The sequence below is a fragment of the Saccopteryx bilineata genome, chromosome 1 (assembly GCF_036850765.1).
Source record: "Saccopteryx bilineata isolate mSacBil1 chromosome 1, mSacBil1_pri_phased_curated, whole genome shotgun sequence".
Taxonomy (NCBI): Eukaryota; Metazoa; Chordata; class Mammalia; order Chiroptera; family Emballonuridae; genus Saccopteryx; species Saccopteryx bilineata.
Genome location: NC_089490.1, coordinates 16,626,408 through 16,642,620, shown reverse-complemented (window position 1 = coordinate 16,642,620; position 16,213 = coordinate 16,626,408). Strand labels below are relative to the sequence as shown.

The 16,213-nt window shown below is 44.0% G+C and overlaps 1 protein-coding gene across 1 annotated transcript in view; it reads right to left on the bottom strand.

The window, feature by feature from the left end:
- The window catches only part of DNAH8 (dynein axonemal heavy chain 8), a 297,942-nt gene that overhangs the window by 182,402 nt on the left and 99,327 nt on the right, over positions 1 to 16,213 (bottom strand). Inside the window, exons 33-40 of the mRNA XM_066252925.1 lie at positions 15,531 to 15,684; positions 13,217 to 13,380; positions 11,654 to 11,756; positions 9,809 to 9,913; positions 9,254 to 9,415; positions 7,513 to 7,737; positions 4,531 to 4,703; positions 2,850 to 3,028 (exon numbers count right to left, since the gene is read on the bottom strand). Coding sequence (XP_066109022.1) covers positions 2,850 to 3,028; positions 4,531 to 4,703; positions 7,513 to 7,737; positions 9,254 to 9,415; positions 9,809 to 9,913; positions 11,654 to 11,756; positions 13,217 to 13,380; positions 15,531 to 15,684 — 1,265 coding nt within the window. The remainder of the gene's footprint in view (positions 1 to 2,849; positions 3,029 to 4,530; positions 4,704 to 7,512; positions 7,738 to 9,253; positions 9,416 to 9,808; positions 9,914 to 11,653; positions 11,757 to 13,216; positions 13,381 to 15,530; positions 15,685 to 16,213) is intronic.

The window sequence follows — 16,213 nt, the reverse complement described above, 5'->3', positions numbered from 1 at the left end:
TAATAAAATAAATAAATAAGTTTAATCATGCTATATGTTTTTATGAGACGTGCTTCTCTCCCTCTAAGCCGTATGTGTGAGACCGTTCTACATCAGTGTGTTGCGCAACACCTACTCAATTTTACCGATTTTACCACTGTATAGCAGTCACATACATATCTTCTTTCCTTCACATATGCTATATTAATTATATGTGCACCATTTATGTATTTATGTGCCTCGCCCACCACAGAGGACACTCGAGTTGTAGCCAGTTGTTTGCTGTTACAAGCAATGCTGCCATGAACAGCGGCACACAGGCTCCCAGTGAGTGTGAGCCATTTATCTGAGCAGACGCCAGGAGGTGGGAGAGCTGAGCTCACACATGTAGGCTTTTTTGTCAAACAAGCTTTACACTCCCACCGTGGTGGGTGACTGCTTCTGTTGCCCTTGCCAGTGCTCAAAAACGTTCCACTTAAACTTTTGTTAATCCGGTGTGTACAGAATGGAATCTCGTTATGATGTGCAGTTGCCCGATGGTGGGTCATTTGGTTTCCTTCGTTTGTGCAATGAATGGCTGTTTAAGGCTTTCCCTTAGTTTTCTGTTGGGTTATCTCTTTCTCACTGATTCATACGCATTACTCGTATATTTGGGATACTAAGTCTTTGTAGGTAATATCTGTTGCTAATGCTGTTTCCAAGTTTCTGGCATGAAATTTCTCTCTTTTTGGTATCCACTGATGAACAGATGTTTTCAACTTAGGGTAGGCAATGTAGCAACCTTTTCTTTATGGTTCGTGACTTTCAGATTAAAATTTTCTTTCTACTCTGAAAACAAAGATGTTTTCCTCTATTACCTTCTAAAAATCCGTACAGTTTTGCCTACCACATTTAGATATTTAATTCCCACAACTCAGTTTTACATATGGTTTGAGCATCCAATTTTTATATTTGTAGGGATCCCATTTCCTTTGTTACCTATCAATCAACTGTTGTACCGGAACAACTCATTGTAAAGTCTGTCTCTTCCTCACTGGTTTGCAGTAATACCTGTGCCATCTGGCGAGTGCCCTTGGCCTCTTTTTGGGTCCTCTGTTACATTACCCTGGTGCACTCAGCAATCCCTGCACCAGTACCGCGCTTGCTAAATTACATTCCAAATGACATCTCTCTTGACGTTTTTATTTTCTAACTGTTTGTTTGTTATTGGAATAAAATTTTATCAAAATAAAATTTATTTTGTGTTGATTTTATATTCCAGGGAGCTTGCTAAATTCTATTCTTTTATAGATTTTGTTACATTTTTTTAAGCGTACTACATCATTTGTAAATAATGAAATTTTGTATTGCTTTCCTCCCACTCCTTGTGCTTCTGTTGTTGTTTCTGACTGCATTGGGTCGGATCTGAAGTACAGGGATGACTACAAAACAGCAGTCACAGGAATTCTAGCTGTACACCTTACCTCAAAGAGAACGCTTTCAAGTGTTCCAGTACGGTGTCTGCGGTGGACACCCTCAGTCACATGAGCCGTGAGAACGACTCTGGGAGGGGGGGGGGGTCGGGGAATCTAAGGTACAGCAGGAGTAAGGGGCCTGAGGAGCAAACGTGCTCTGAACATTTGCCAAACATCGAAAGGTCAGTGTGGCCACAGCAGAGCAGAGAGAGTGAGGTGAGCAGAGAGTACTAGGAGGGGGGTTCGGAAGCTCAGAAGAACACAGTGTGGAGGGGCCGGGTGTGACCGCGTAAGACAGCATGGGACCATGGTAAGGACTCCGGCTTTGGCTCAGGGTGAAACCACTGGGCAGCTTCCGGCAGAAGAGTGTCGTGATCTGACTTGCAGGGGACAGGACCTGCTGCGGTGCTGTTCTGAGACTAGAATGGAGGGGAGAAGGGTAGACACAGGGAGGCCTGTCAGGAGGCTTACTGGAACTAGTCCAGGTGAGTGAGAGGTGATGACAGGCTGGAGCCAGCACGGGGCAGTGGGGATCCGAGGTGATGGGTCAGACTTGGGATATATCTGGAAGGCAATAGTGTTTTCTGACAGTACGGATGTGGGTGTGAGAGACAGAGAGGAGTAAAGGAGAAGTCAAGGGGTTTTTTTTTGTCTGAGCACCTGGAAGAATGAAACGGCTATTTAGTGTGACGGGGAAGACTGGGGAGGGAGTCGTGTTGGGAGGGGAGATAACAAGTTTGGATCTATTAGATGTGTAAGCACAGATGTCAGTCGCACATACGAATCTGAAATTTCAGGAAGTCCAAGCTAGAGAGATAAAGTGATCACACAGGCAGTATTCTAAAGTTGGGGCCCACGTGAGACCACCAGGACAACGCACAGAGACAGGAAAGAGAAAGCCACCAGGCACCGAGTTCTGAGACAGAAGTGCTCTCTAACCTGCTTTCCTCTGTCCAGCTGAAACCACCTCCTACCTATCTGTCAGGATTTTCTCAGAATTACCCATCTGCTGGTGGCCCTCCTTCTTGTTTTCCAGCATTGCTATGCTTTTAAAAACAGTCAGTCGTTTCTGTGGGATTTAATGCTGGAAGCGAAGTCACGTGTCATTGGTTTATCTTCACCTTACTTCCTCCATCGTTGTTTCGGGCAGTAATAAGTTGATTCCACTATCATAATTCAGTACGCATTCAACTCGTGGACTATAATGGCAGCAATAATATTGAACCAATGAAATGGATGACATCCAAGCCATTTTTGACCAAGAAAAAATGGCCATATCATATGCATCAACTCATACTAATTTTGGTTATGTGGGAGATTTTCACTTTAGATCTATATCAGAAAACAACATGAAAGCACAATAAAAAACAAAACAAAAAAAAAACAGCAGAAATAATTTAAGTGTCTGACACTTGCCTTTAAAAATCCTTCCCAGCCCTCTGAAATCCATTTGATCTGAGCAGTTAAACACGACCACGTATTTTCCCAAACATCTTCCCATGTCTTTGGTCGTTTCTGTTTTGCCGGTGCCCGCAGGCCCCGCGGGAGCACCTCCCATGTTCATGCCCAGGGCCTGTGCTAGAGTGATGTAGCACCTGCAAGTGTGTCAATCAGATAACGCACCGTGAGTCCCGGATAACGCACTCCAGGGAAGCGCAAGCAAAATCCAGCGTGATTGCAATGGGCCTGTTTATTTTAGAATCTGAGCAGCTCTCACATGAGCCAGGCAACCAAACAGGGCTGCACGCCGTACCTGGCACTCGTTAGTAGCAGAACAACAGTTAAGAGACTGCAAATATTTCTTAGGACAAACTTCTACACTCTACAACAAGCTGGTACGAGCCATCTCCAACACGCCATTGTGCAAATTGTTTTTGCTATGAAATGTTTCCCTCATTTAGGTGAGTGTAAAGACTAAGCTAATACCGAGTGAGCCCTGGCCAGTTGGCTCAGTGGTAGAGGGTCGGCCTGGTGTGCAGGAGTCCCGGGTTCAATTCCCGGCCAGGCACACAGGAGAAGTGCCCATCTGCTTCTCCACCCCTCCCCCTGTCCTTCCTCTCTGTCTCTCTCTTCCCCTCCCACATCCAAGGCTCCATTGGAGCAAAGTTGGCCCCGGGCGCTGAGGATGACTCCATGCCTCTGCCTCAGGTGCTACAATGGCCCTGGTTGCAATAGAGCAACGCCTCAGATGGGCAAAGCATCGCCCCCTGGTGGGCACACGTGGTGGATCCTGGTCGGGCACATGCGGGAGTCTGTCTGCCTATCTTCCTGTTTCCAACTTCAGAAAAATACAAAAAAAAAACACCCCAAAAAAACAAAAAAAACGAGTGATACGTGACACATGACACAGGAAGCTTTATATGCAAACATTAATGGAAGGGAAAACTGATAAATTTATGTGTCAGTGACACTGGGCTTATAAAGGGAACCTGGATGAATCCTGAGGAGGCTGAAGACCAAATTTAAATGTGTTATAATTTTACCTGGAGGCAGCCCTATGTAAAGTAACGGGAGAATTAACTGTCCTACAGTCCGATTTAAGTCACCTCTACAAGCATTTATTGAGTGTCTTCTATGCACAACCTTGAACTGTTGTGGGATATACATATAAAGATAAAAAGGACCCAATTCTTGTCCAGTGTCATATAGCGGGAAAAACTGTGAGGGGATCTACCATTAACTGATTCTTCAGACCTGGCCAAGAAACTTCGCTTTAGGGATCCATTTCCACATTTGATACATCAGGAGACTAAATGAGCCCATCTCCAAGGGGCCTTCCTCCTTTGCAATTCTGGAGACTTCCTTTATGGCCCTAGAGATGTTTTTCAGTCTTGCAATCTAAACTTTACTACTAAATTACTCACAGTCAACATTCAAGCTCGCTTCCATTCTTTTACATTTCTCTACATCATTAAAATTTAATGTACAAGTAACAACTACTATATGGTTATGTCGCTGTTAGACTGACTTTGATGAGCTAGCACAGACCTAACACGACAGCAGTGAGCTTCTGTTAATATTTCAAATGCCATTTTAAAAACAATGTTAAGCACATTACCTAATTACAAAATGGAGTAACAGAAACCAAGTTTCCTACCTATCTGTTAATGGAGTGATAACAAGTCGATCCGTGCAGCCCAGAAATTCATTTTGGTAAATAAAATCGACATCTGTAATAGACACTATAGTCTGATCCAAATCTTCTTTAAAATAGAATCTACTCTGTTTTAGCCATTCAAAATCAGTTACTGATTTGATATGCATTTTTACCTTAAAAGCATGAAACACACAGAGATTACAGACTGAATTGCAACAGCATAGTACACAAGCGTATGGGCAATTTGCATGCACTCGTTCGTGAACCCACTCTCACTCATTTGAAACGTATTTCTGGAGCCCCTCCCTGGGCCTGACTGTGCTGGGTAAGCAGACACAGGCACAGTTCCTGCCCCCTGGGGCTCACAGAAAAGGACAAGAGACAAACAGATAAATAAGGAATTGTGATAAAGTAAGAAAAGAAATTCAGGGTTTATGAAAATATGAAGCAAGAAGACCTAACCTAGTGTAGGGTGTCTGAAAGGGGTACTCAAAAAAGAAAAGAAAAAAAAAAGAGGAAAGAAAAGAAAAGAAACACCCAAACTGACACCTAACCAGTTGGAATCAGCCAGGGAAATAAAGCAGAGGCTGGGTGACAGGGCTGCAGAGGGCGCAGGTTTTAGGCAAAGGCTAAGAACATCAGGCTGGCATGTCCGAGACACTGCAGAAGGTCGCCAGGGGAGAGGCACCCAGGGCTCTGGAGAGAAGAGAAGAGCCGAGGCATGCTGGGGTGTGGGGAAGGTGCTGGGCACTGTTCTCGTGGCAGTGGGAAGTCACTGAACGGAACACGCAGGGAGATGCTCAAATTTGCACACACCTTCCTACACCAGCACTATGGCCAAACCACTCCACCTGCCCAGTCACTAGAGCACCCCTACGGGGCAAGCAGTACCAGGCTCCCACGGCAATGGATGCAAGAGACAGAAACCAGGGAAACACATTGGAACAACATCCCTCCTCAACCACATTCTGGGGTGCTTGAAGACTCCACTGGCAAATTGGAGAAATTCCAGCTCTACCCATTCAGAAGAATCAACATAGGAAAATGGCAAACGGTCCCCTTCATGTTTTTAAACCCAAGGGCCCACTTCCAGTCATTCAGCTGACACACACACACAAAAAAAAAAACCTCTGGTAATTGTACAATGTTCAGATCTCCATCTAATCAAGTGTCTATCCTCTTTACAACATTGCTTTTTGTTGCTGTATTGTTCCATAGTTTATGACCTTGCCTCTCCTCCAGGTAATCCTGGCTTCTGTCCTAAAGCACCGTTTGTATTCATCACCCTAAAAGAGCTACTTCTGGGCAACATGACCAGTGTCACCCCCAGAGATCTGCTCTCTAACATGGGACCTACCCCCACGGGGATGCAGTCAGCTAGCTCCTTTCAACCATCTGTGAAGATGAAAAGGGATGAAGAAAGAAGAGCTAATGTTTATTTTACTCTATAACAGGCTGTTTCAAGCATTATACATGAAAGAATCAAATGCAAATATGCTGGCCAAGGAATCTCTTTAAGTAAGGATACAAACTCATCATGGATTCAACAGTGATTAAGACAAAAAAGAAAACAGTTTCATGGTTTTAATTGTGTATAGATTTCTTAAAAATCCATTCTGTATGGGAAGTAATGCTTTGCTCAGCAGTTAAATTTAAAAGAAATTTCTTCCATGGGACTTCAACTTTAAGAGTAGTGAGAGATATATAGACATCAGCCTCAACAGCATGCTTTTAGCAGATACAGTAATGGGTTCTATAGGAGTTTCTTAAGCTGGGCTTCAATGAAAGTCAAAGTATAAGGGTAACTGCAATTCAGTGAAAGCAAATCTGAGGAAGGACAAAGAAATAAGGTTTAAGTGGGTTCCATGAACAACTAGGTCCAGAGATAAATCCTAGAGCAGTGTTTCTGGGACTGCCATACACTGTGGATCTCCTGGGAATCCTGCTGAAATGCCGATTCTAACTCAGTATGGGGGTGGGGGGAGGGGGAAGAGGAGGCTGGAGGCTCTGCTTTCCTAACAAGCTCCCCAGAGATACCAGCACAACTGGTTGGCATACAATACTTTGAGAAGTGAGGATCTGGATTTTAGGGGAGTAAAATTGGCTGCATGTCTTTCAAATATAACTTATCTGATCAGAACTTTTGATATAAGTTTGAGACAGATAGCCTGGGATCATATTCTCTTTAAAAAAAAAAAAAAAGGTCCAGAGTTGCATGAATTATGTGCCTCTAATAAAAGAAAGAGGTGCCTTTAAGACAAATGAATAGAATAGAATAGAATAGAATAGAATAGAATAGAATAGAATAGAATAGAATAGAATAGAATAGAATAGAATAGAATAGAATAGAAGAATAGACCAGAACAATGGTAGTTAAAGACAAAGATAGTCTAATGTTGGTATATCAAAACCACCTGGGGCCCCTACCCTGTAAGATAAGGACTGCTTTGGGAGAACTTGGTCTTGCCTCAAGGCCATTGGTTACAGAAAATTCTATTTCCAGAGGTCATTCACACACTCCTCCTCCTCTTACTTCCACCCTACAAAGCCTTGCCCAAGTCAAGCCCATGATGCCCGGCTGGATGCCATCCCTGGGACAAATATCCCTGAGAGTTCTCTGAAGCTTGATTCTATTTGATCTGGACTTCTTTCCTAACCAGTCCATCAGAACTCATGACCAGCCTCACCTAAGTTGTCTCATGTCCCTCTTGTTTAGTTTAATGGAACAAAGAGTTCACATCACATCAGTTGGCTCCAGACCTTCAGAATGACAAGTGTGCATATACAGATATGGTTGTTTAACCCACCAAATGTAGTAGACATGGTCTATAACGAAGACATTTGTGAAAAAGGACCAGGGAGATGGCAGGTTCATGTAAGTTAGGGAATACGTATCATAGTTAATTTTTCATTATTAGGATCGCTAAATTATTAACTAGTACACACTGAATCACTTTAAATTAAGAAAAAAAGATACTTTACCAAATCATCAAAAATATCTCTCTGATGCACATGGATAGTAATCAGAGTTTCAAATTTCACTCTTTCAAACTTGCTTAGGTCGTGTGTTGTCTGACTAATCAGAATATTTAGAATATCCAAAAATTTCTGGTTGGTTATTTGCATGATCTTCCTGTCATCTTTTGCATTATTTAAAGCATCTTCTGAGTCATGTGTCCACAGCATCTGAATTCCCAGAAGCCCAACCTACAAATCCAGCAGACAAGGCAGGCGAATATTTAAAACCCATTCTACAACAAAATTTGGTGATCACTCATCCACATGAAGGCAAACAGGGTTTTTACTCATTTTAAACCCCAAAAAAGGGACATGTATTTTCCCACTACCAAAAATAGTTTTCCAGACATCTCTTTATAACATTTAAAAAGATGCACTGTCTGTCTCCTTTCTCGCCTTCCGTGCTCTCTACTATCCATATCTTTACCTACATCTGCTCTTCTGTCTCTGCATTTATTTAAAGGAGAGACAGGAAGTGAGAAGGGGAAAAGCTTGTCCTTGGTCTCTCGGGGAAGGCATCTAAGGAAACCAGTGAGTGAATGTCACCTTACCCACAATTTCTGCCCCAGGAAAGGGGTAAAAACAAATGAACTGATATTTGTCCACTACAATGTTAAGATTTTTATCCAAAGTTATTTAAATTTTCACCTCTTGATTTGTATGTATTATAGATGTACGCACACTAAAGAAAATCCTGAAAGCTAGTCAACTTTCCTGCTATCTCCTCTTCAAGGTGCTTCCAAGGGCTTTGGACTTGCTCTTCAACTGCTCCACATTTCATGCTGACTCTTCTGTCTCAACGAGACTGAACCCCTCCTTCAGAATGCACAGGGGAGCACGCCTTCCCAGGAGAGGGAGAGTATGGTGATTTGGTCTAAGCAGCTATTTTCTCAGCTTATGAAATAAAGTATTTTTAAGGCATTTATCACGAAGATAATAATGCTATTCAAGCTTGCCACGGTGATTTTTATGCAACATTAAAACATCACCATATTCAAGTATTCTCTCCAATAGTGGTTTCCATATCTGCACTTGTGCCATCTGAATAAACAATTTCCTATCCCTTCGGCCGTCGCCACCACGTGTGCATTAATTCAGAACGTGGCGTGCGGGTTGGCAGAAGCAGGCACAGAAGAAATACGGGTTGGCCAAGAACTGCCTGCATTTTCCTTGGCTATCTCTTGCTTTCTATTTCATGCCGTCTCTGACCCAGAACTCAAGTCATCATTTTTCATTTACCCTGGCTGAAAATGTGATGAGATTATTGGAATTTTCTCTATTTGGTTTTAAAGATACTTGGCACATTACAGTGCACTTCTGAGAGCCACAGGACTCGAGGGGGGCAAGATGAATTTAGTTTCAGGAAATGATATGCTCACTCCTTTTGTCTATATCCACACTCAGATCTGTCTCTAGATCTACCTACGCTTTTACACATAAGGTCAAATTTTCCATAAGTGGTTTTAGTCTCAGTGTAAATCCTTAATGATGAGAGAATGGCAGCAGGTCCCCTTTGGGGGCTGGGCAGTGGGCTGGGAATGGTGGCGGCGGACAGGCAGGTGGCTGGGAGCTGCAGGTGGGCAGTCCCCCCTAACTAGCTCAAGGCTACCACGGCCTCCACGCCGTCAGGACAGCTGCCTCCTGAGTACCCTTCCCCCTTATTTCCACGCCTTACAACCATGATTTAAACACTGTGTGTCCTCACCTGTGCGGGAAAGTGGCTGAGGAAAGGCAGGAGTTGAAATCCCGAGTCACTGATTTGATAGAATGCAGATCGGATTATGTTATGTAATGACGACATCTGCATTTTTAACAAGTCCAGAAGCCAAATCTCTACAGGACCTTTGGCCATGATAGGACTATCCAACTATATAGAAAATATATTACAAATATGTTACAACTTGATCAGAATTTGGTGTTTCTACAAATGTCACACACTTAACCTGGTAAGTCCCAGTTCCTCAATGCAAAGTAAATCATCGCATGTTTTAGACAACATATTTAAAACATGAGTAAAAACCAACTAATACAATAGGTGGAAGGAACTACAGAGACCATTCAGTCTAACACTTTCACTTTACAGGCGATGAAATGAGTCTGTGGAAGGTAAATAAGTCGTCCAGACTAGTGTGTGACATGGGGCTGCAGAACTAGAACTCGAGTCCTCCCTGCCTCCCTTTGGTCCTCAGAGAACCACATTCCCCTTGATCTCGGTTTTTAAAGAAAGCCTCATAACAAACGTGGAACCAAGTGAAATTACAATGATTTTCTCTCCTTCTCGGGATATGACGGCCAGGATGCGGTCGTAGTCCTTGGCGTGAAACGTGACCTCGTTGATGTTGTCCGAGACCGCAGGGAGATGAGGCTGTAAGAAGCACAGGTCAAGGCAGAAGCACACAGGAGCCGAAACGCAAAAGCCATCATGCGTTTTCAAAAGCCGTAATATTTTCAATCTTCGTAAAAGATAAAGAACTGACTTGATTAAAAAAAAATAAAAGAACCTCCCCTCACCCCTTGACTGACTCGGAGGCCCACGTTTTATTTATTTATTTTTATTTTATTTATTTATTTTTTGTATTTTTCCGAAGCTGGAAACAGGGAGAGACAGTCAGAGACAGACTCCCGCATGCGCCCGACTGGGATCCACCCGGCACGCCCACCAGAGGGCGACGCTCTGCCCACCAGGGGGCGATGCTCTGCCCCTCCGGGGCATCGTTCTGTTGCGACCAGAGCCATTCTAGCACCTGGGGCAGAGACCAAGGAGCCATCTCCAGCGCCCGGGCCATCTTTGCTCCAATGGAGCCTCGCTGCGGGAGGGGAAGAGAGAGACAGAGAGGAAGGAGAGGGGGAGGGGTGGAGAAGCAGATGGGCGCTTCTCCTGTGTGCCCTGACCGGGAATCGAACCTGGGACCCCTTGCACGCCAGGCCGCCGCTCTACCACTGAGCCAACCGGCCAGGGCTTCGGAGGCCCACATTTTAAAGTCCAGCCCCGCTGACGCACCCTCCCAGTCCTCAGTTTCCCTCTTAGACTGGGGAGATGAGACCAGTGACGGCCACCTTCCCGCAGACGGGGACAAACCACACAGTCCGTCCCAGCTCAGTCCTGCCTTCTCCCTGATGCAGCCTTTACTTCTCTCTTTTCTCATCCCCACAACCTCCTGGAAACCAGCAGGGGAGATATTAGCAGAGCCCCACATTCCCAAACCAGAAACTGGCCCTGGGATGGGTGGCGGCTCCCAGTTTTCTCTTCCTCCCGGAAGGACTGCCCTGGGAAATGGCTGAAAGCCTGTGGAAAGCAGTCTGGACTTAAAAAAAAAAAAAAAAAGACAAATCCAAACCACCAGCCATATTGATCTAAGAATATTCAGAGTAAAAGACTCACAACAGCCTGACCAGGTGGTGGCGCAGTGGATAGAGCACTGGACTGGGATACCGAGGACCCAGGTTCGAGACCCCGAGGTTGCCAGCTTGAGCGCGGGCTCATCTGGCTTGAGCAAAATAACAAATGCTCACCAGCTTAGACCCAAGGTCACTGGCTCAAGCAAGGGGTTACTCGGTCTGCTGAAGGCCCGTGGTCAAGGCACATATGAGAAAGCAATCAATGAACAATTAAGGTGTCACAACGAAAAACTGATGATTGATGCTTCTCATCTCTCTCCGTTCCTGTCTGTCCCTGTCTATCCCTCTCTCTGATTCTCTCTCTCTGTCCCTGTAAAGAAAAAAAAAAGACAACAGCGAGTCACACTGAGTGAGCGCGAGTCATACTGAGTGAGCGCGCAGTGTGCTGGGTCCCTTTCAGCGCATTATCTCGCACGATGCTCAAGGCACCCCTGTGACATGGGAACCGCTGATGTTCCGGTTTTATAGATGAGGAAACTGAGGTGCAGGACAATTAAGAAGCTGGCCAAGGACATCAGGCTGGTGAGTGGCATAATCAATGATCCCAGCCTCCAAATACACAGAAAAAAAAGACATTCTACAATCAACCTACTTTTTAATACTCTTCTTTCCTGCCCCTACTTTTAAAATGTTAACTTCGTTTTTTATTACCCGTTATGAATGCTGTGGGGGTGAAAGGTGTATGTAACAGACACTCAAATCATACCTGTATGGTGTGAGAATCACTGGCTTGTCCGAGAATTTCCAGGAGAACCGGGTCGGACACAAAGAAGAACCTTGGAAATAGCAATCGCTTCTTCTCCAAGTACCTTTAAATAAAGTCATGTTATCAAACTACAGCTTTCTGAATTATTTATTTTCAGGCAAGACATGATCACTAACATTGTCAGTAAGACACAGTCATTTCCCATTCGCCTCTGAACTGTTCGGTTAGAACCAAGGTCGGTGCTACACCACGGATGTCCCTTGGGGAAATGAGTGAAGACCAGCCTGCCCCATCCCGCATCTTCTTCATAATCAAGAGCTCCCCTGTAACCTAAGAGCACTGTGAACCTCCTAGTCTGGCTGAAACCCAGGGTGAGCACATAATTTATCCGCAAACCAGCACAGTTTGAGCAAAAGAGGGGACAACTAACCATTAAGCTGAGACAGAGGCATAAACTTAGACAAACCAGAATATATGTCCACCCTATTAGAAACTGAGAATGAATGGCTTTACTTTTTTCTTATATGTGTGAGGAGGGGAGATGGAGAGACAGACTCCCGCATGCGCCCCAACCCCTGTCTGGGGCCCACCTTTGAGTCATGGAGCTATCCTCAGTCTGAGGCCAATGCTTGGACCAACTGAGCTATCCTCAGCACCCAGGGCCAATGCTCGAATCAACTGAGCCAGTGGCTGAGGGAGGGGAAAAGGAAGAGAAGTAGGATAGGCAGGGGGAGAGAAGCAGATGGTTGCTTCTCCTGTGTTCCCTGACCAGGATCGAACCCAGGACATCCACACATTAGGAACTCTATCCACTGAGGCAACCAGCCAGGAACTGCTTAACTCCTATTGATCAATGTCACCCCATTACACTTAATTTCAAAATTATATATAATATAAGTGTGTGTGTGCGTGTGTGTGCATGTGTGTGTGTGTGTAAACACATAATATCCCATGAATCTGTCTGGTTTATTGATCTCTTAGTGCCCGTTTCTGTTCCGTGCCTGCACTGGGCTGAGTGGAAGGCCCCCTTGGAACCTGTGATGTTATTTGGAAAAAGGGGTTTGCAGATATATTGAAGTTAAGGATCTCAAGAAGAAATCATCCTGGATTAATGAGATAAACCCTAAGTCCAATCAGTATCCACACCAGAGAAACACAGGAAGGGAGACAAAGTGAGCGCAGAGACAGAGACGGGAGCCGTGGAGCCACAGGCCAGGGGACCCCAGAGCCACCCGACGCCGGAAGGAGAAGGGCAGGTCCTCCCTCAGAGCCTTTAGACCCCGCGGCACCTTCCTCTCAGACTTCTGGCCTCCAGCACTGTGAGAAAGTCCAGCTTGGTGGTTTCACGCCATCAGCTTGGGGCGGTTTGTTCCAGCGGCCACAGGACTCTAACACAACGCCCCGCCGCACCCAGCCCCACGTTGACTGTGCCCCTTTTGGCAGAAAAAAGTAAGTTTATGTAAAATGTCCCTACCACCACTATCAAACCAGAACTAGATGGCCTTGTTTGGAATAAAACCCCGGCCCATGTAAAATGGTAGGTCCTTTGTAAATGAGACTTACCCTGTAAGTGACTTCTGACATACTTCCAACTGCTCGTGTAAATGAGGCAGGAGCTGCCCCATGGTCTCGTCGCCGACGCAGCAGCTGATCACGTTGGGGTTCTCGTGAGCTCGCTGCATTATCTTCATCCAGGACTTGTCAATATTCTGGAAGCGCTTTGCTTCCTAAACACAAACCTGCAGTCAGTAAAAATCAGCATATGGCCAGCTCTCACTCTAGTATTTCCTATGGCTCTTCAAACCAGCCTCTCTTAGTTTTCAGGATACACAGTTTAAAGGGGGCAATCCTTGCCTGACCAGGTAGTGTTGCAGTGGGTGGAGCATCAGACTGGGACTCGGAGGACCCAGGTTTGAAACCCCGAGGTTGCCAGTTTGAGCGTGGGCTCACCAGGTAAAGCGTGGGGTCACTCTCTTGAGCATGAGATCATAGACATGACCCCACGGTTGCTGGCTAGAGCCCAAAGGTCACTGGCTTAAACTCAAGGTCACTTGCTCTACTGTAGCCCCCTGGTCAAAGCACATATGAGAAAGCAATCAATGAACAACTAAGGGGCCACAACAATAAGTTGATGCTTCTCATCTCTCCCCCTTCCTGTCTGTCTGTCCCTGTTTGTCCCTCTCTCTGTCTCTGTCACATACACAAAAAGGGAGGGAGCAATTCCTTTTTTGTTTTTAATCTGAATTAATTCTGAACAACAAAATTAATTCTGAACAAGTCATAAAAACGCTTACTGAAATAATGCTTTATTACAACAGCATTGACCCCTTGTTTCCTTACACTGAATACTTTTTTCCAAGTGCTGTGTGATTAATTTGCAAAGCTATCAACTTTAAGCTCAAATCTATAGTCTTTCAGCACTCCTGGTGTTTCAGTTTGATGAGAAACTGAAAAAGCATGAAAGTAATTTGATCGCAGGATCCTTGGAATAATTATAGCTCAATAATACCCCAGGAAAAAAAAGAAATAAGAAAACAGTAAAATAAATAAAACTTCATTTACATTTTTGTAAATGAAAATCTTCTGTTTATTACGGATAATAATAAGCTTTGCAGTCAATTGCAAATGTGATTCTAGAAATTGGCATAACCTTGCATATTTTAAAACTTTTAAGTGCATTTTTAAGTGCAACTTTCTGATTTAAAAAAATAATTTGTGTTTTAAAAATGGAGTATAAAGTGAAATCTGTCATTTTCAAAACTCTTTTATTCTTGAGTTTTAATCATTACAGATCCTGTTTGTAGGTGTGGAAATTCTAAAAGATCAGACTTAATTTTATATAATATTACCTTCACAGAGTAAAGCTATTAGTGAGTCATTAGCATTTATTTAAAAGGTTCCAATAGAGCTGTTTTAACGATTTTGTTACATGCTCCTAAGGTGATATTTCCTTGTTCCATGGTATGTTTCTGAACTGCCATTAGTCGACTAACCAGTGGTTAATTGCACTTGTACAGATTAATTTTAATTCTACTCTCCGGGGGGACATTACAAGGTTAATTTTGAAAGAGATGAACTACTGTAATTTAATAGTACCATACTTGAATGCACCTCACATCCTCAAACAACCTGGAGATTTTTCACTGTTTGAAAATATGTAAATTTCTTCTTTCTGCTAATGTAAATCAAAAGCCACTTGGAAATAACAATTTTTGGCCCTGTCCTGTTAGCTCAGTGGTAGAGCATCAGCCCAGCGTGTGGATGTTTCCGGTTCAATTTCCAGTCAGGACTCACAGGAGTAGCGCCCATCTGCCTCTCTACCCCCCCCCCTTCTTTTCATCTCCCCTCCTGCAGCTGTGGCTCAATTAGAATGAGTTGGCCCTGGGCACTGAGGATGGCTCCATGGCCTCTGTCTCAGGCACTAAGAACTCCCAGATAGGCAGAGCATTGCCCCCTAGAGGGCTTGCCAGGTGGATCCCAGTCAGGGCGCATGTGGGAGGCTGTCTCTACCTCCCCTTCTCTCACTGAACTAAAAAAAAAAAAAAATTAAAAAGAAAATTAAAAAATGTATTTTTGTAAAGGGCCAAAGAGTAAATATGTATCAAATATTTTAGGCATTGCAGACAATATATAGTCTCTGTTATAACTACTCAACCCTGCTGTTGTTACACTAAAGCCTTTAAACAGAAAATAAATGAATGGACATGACTGTGTTCCAATAAAACTTTATTTATAAAACCAGGCAAGTGAGCCACAGTTTGCCAGCCCTGATGTAAATAACACCAACACCTAACCATAGGTCTTTCTGAGGACTTTTTACAGAGACATCTAGACAACAACCACCAGATTCTATGAGTAGTTGTAAAACAACACTTACCTGAGGCAGCTGTTTGGCAATGTCTCCCCCTACAAAGACAGCTTCCAGATAAACCCACAGGTTCTGGACCACTAGCCACTCTTCAATTATGTCAGAGGATGTGGACAATTTATACACCCAATTCTGTATATTTTTTTTAAATGGAGCATTGTATCTAAAAAGAATGAGAAAATATTACATTTCAATGACAAGTCAGAAAATAGTATGACCTAACAAAATAAACTACAGGAGAAACAGTCCTTTGGAAATGCACTTTTTTTTCCCCTAAAAGGCAGTCCCTAATAAATTTCTTATAGCTAATGAGAGCTTTGCTTTTTTGTCAATAAGACTCGTACAGTGATTTTACTTATTGTTCCCACGTGTCAGTCAATCAATAGGAAAATGGGCCAAGTTTTATGCCACAGACGTCTGGAAACAGAATTGTGCTGGTTCCCTCTGGGAATCAAGGGGAAACAAGGAACCAAACTGTTCTCCAAGCCCTTGGTGAACCAAGTCTAAGTAGGGACCCCCTATGAGAAGAACACCTAGGACACTACTTGTTACTGGTATATGGAACTATTATGACAGAGCCAGGGCCAAGCTTGAGGTCTGATGTCCACTTGCAAGTGTGCTCTTTCTGCCCGCAGACTGCTATTTGCTCCAGGCACTGTGCCTAGAGTGTACAGTGCTGGAGATCCAAGACA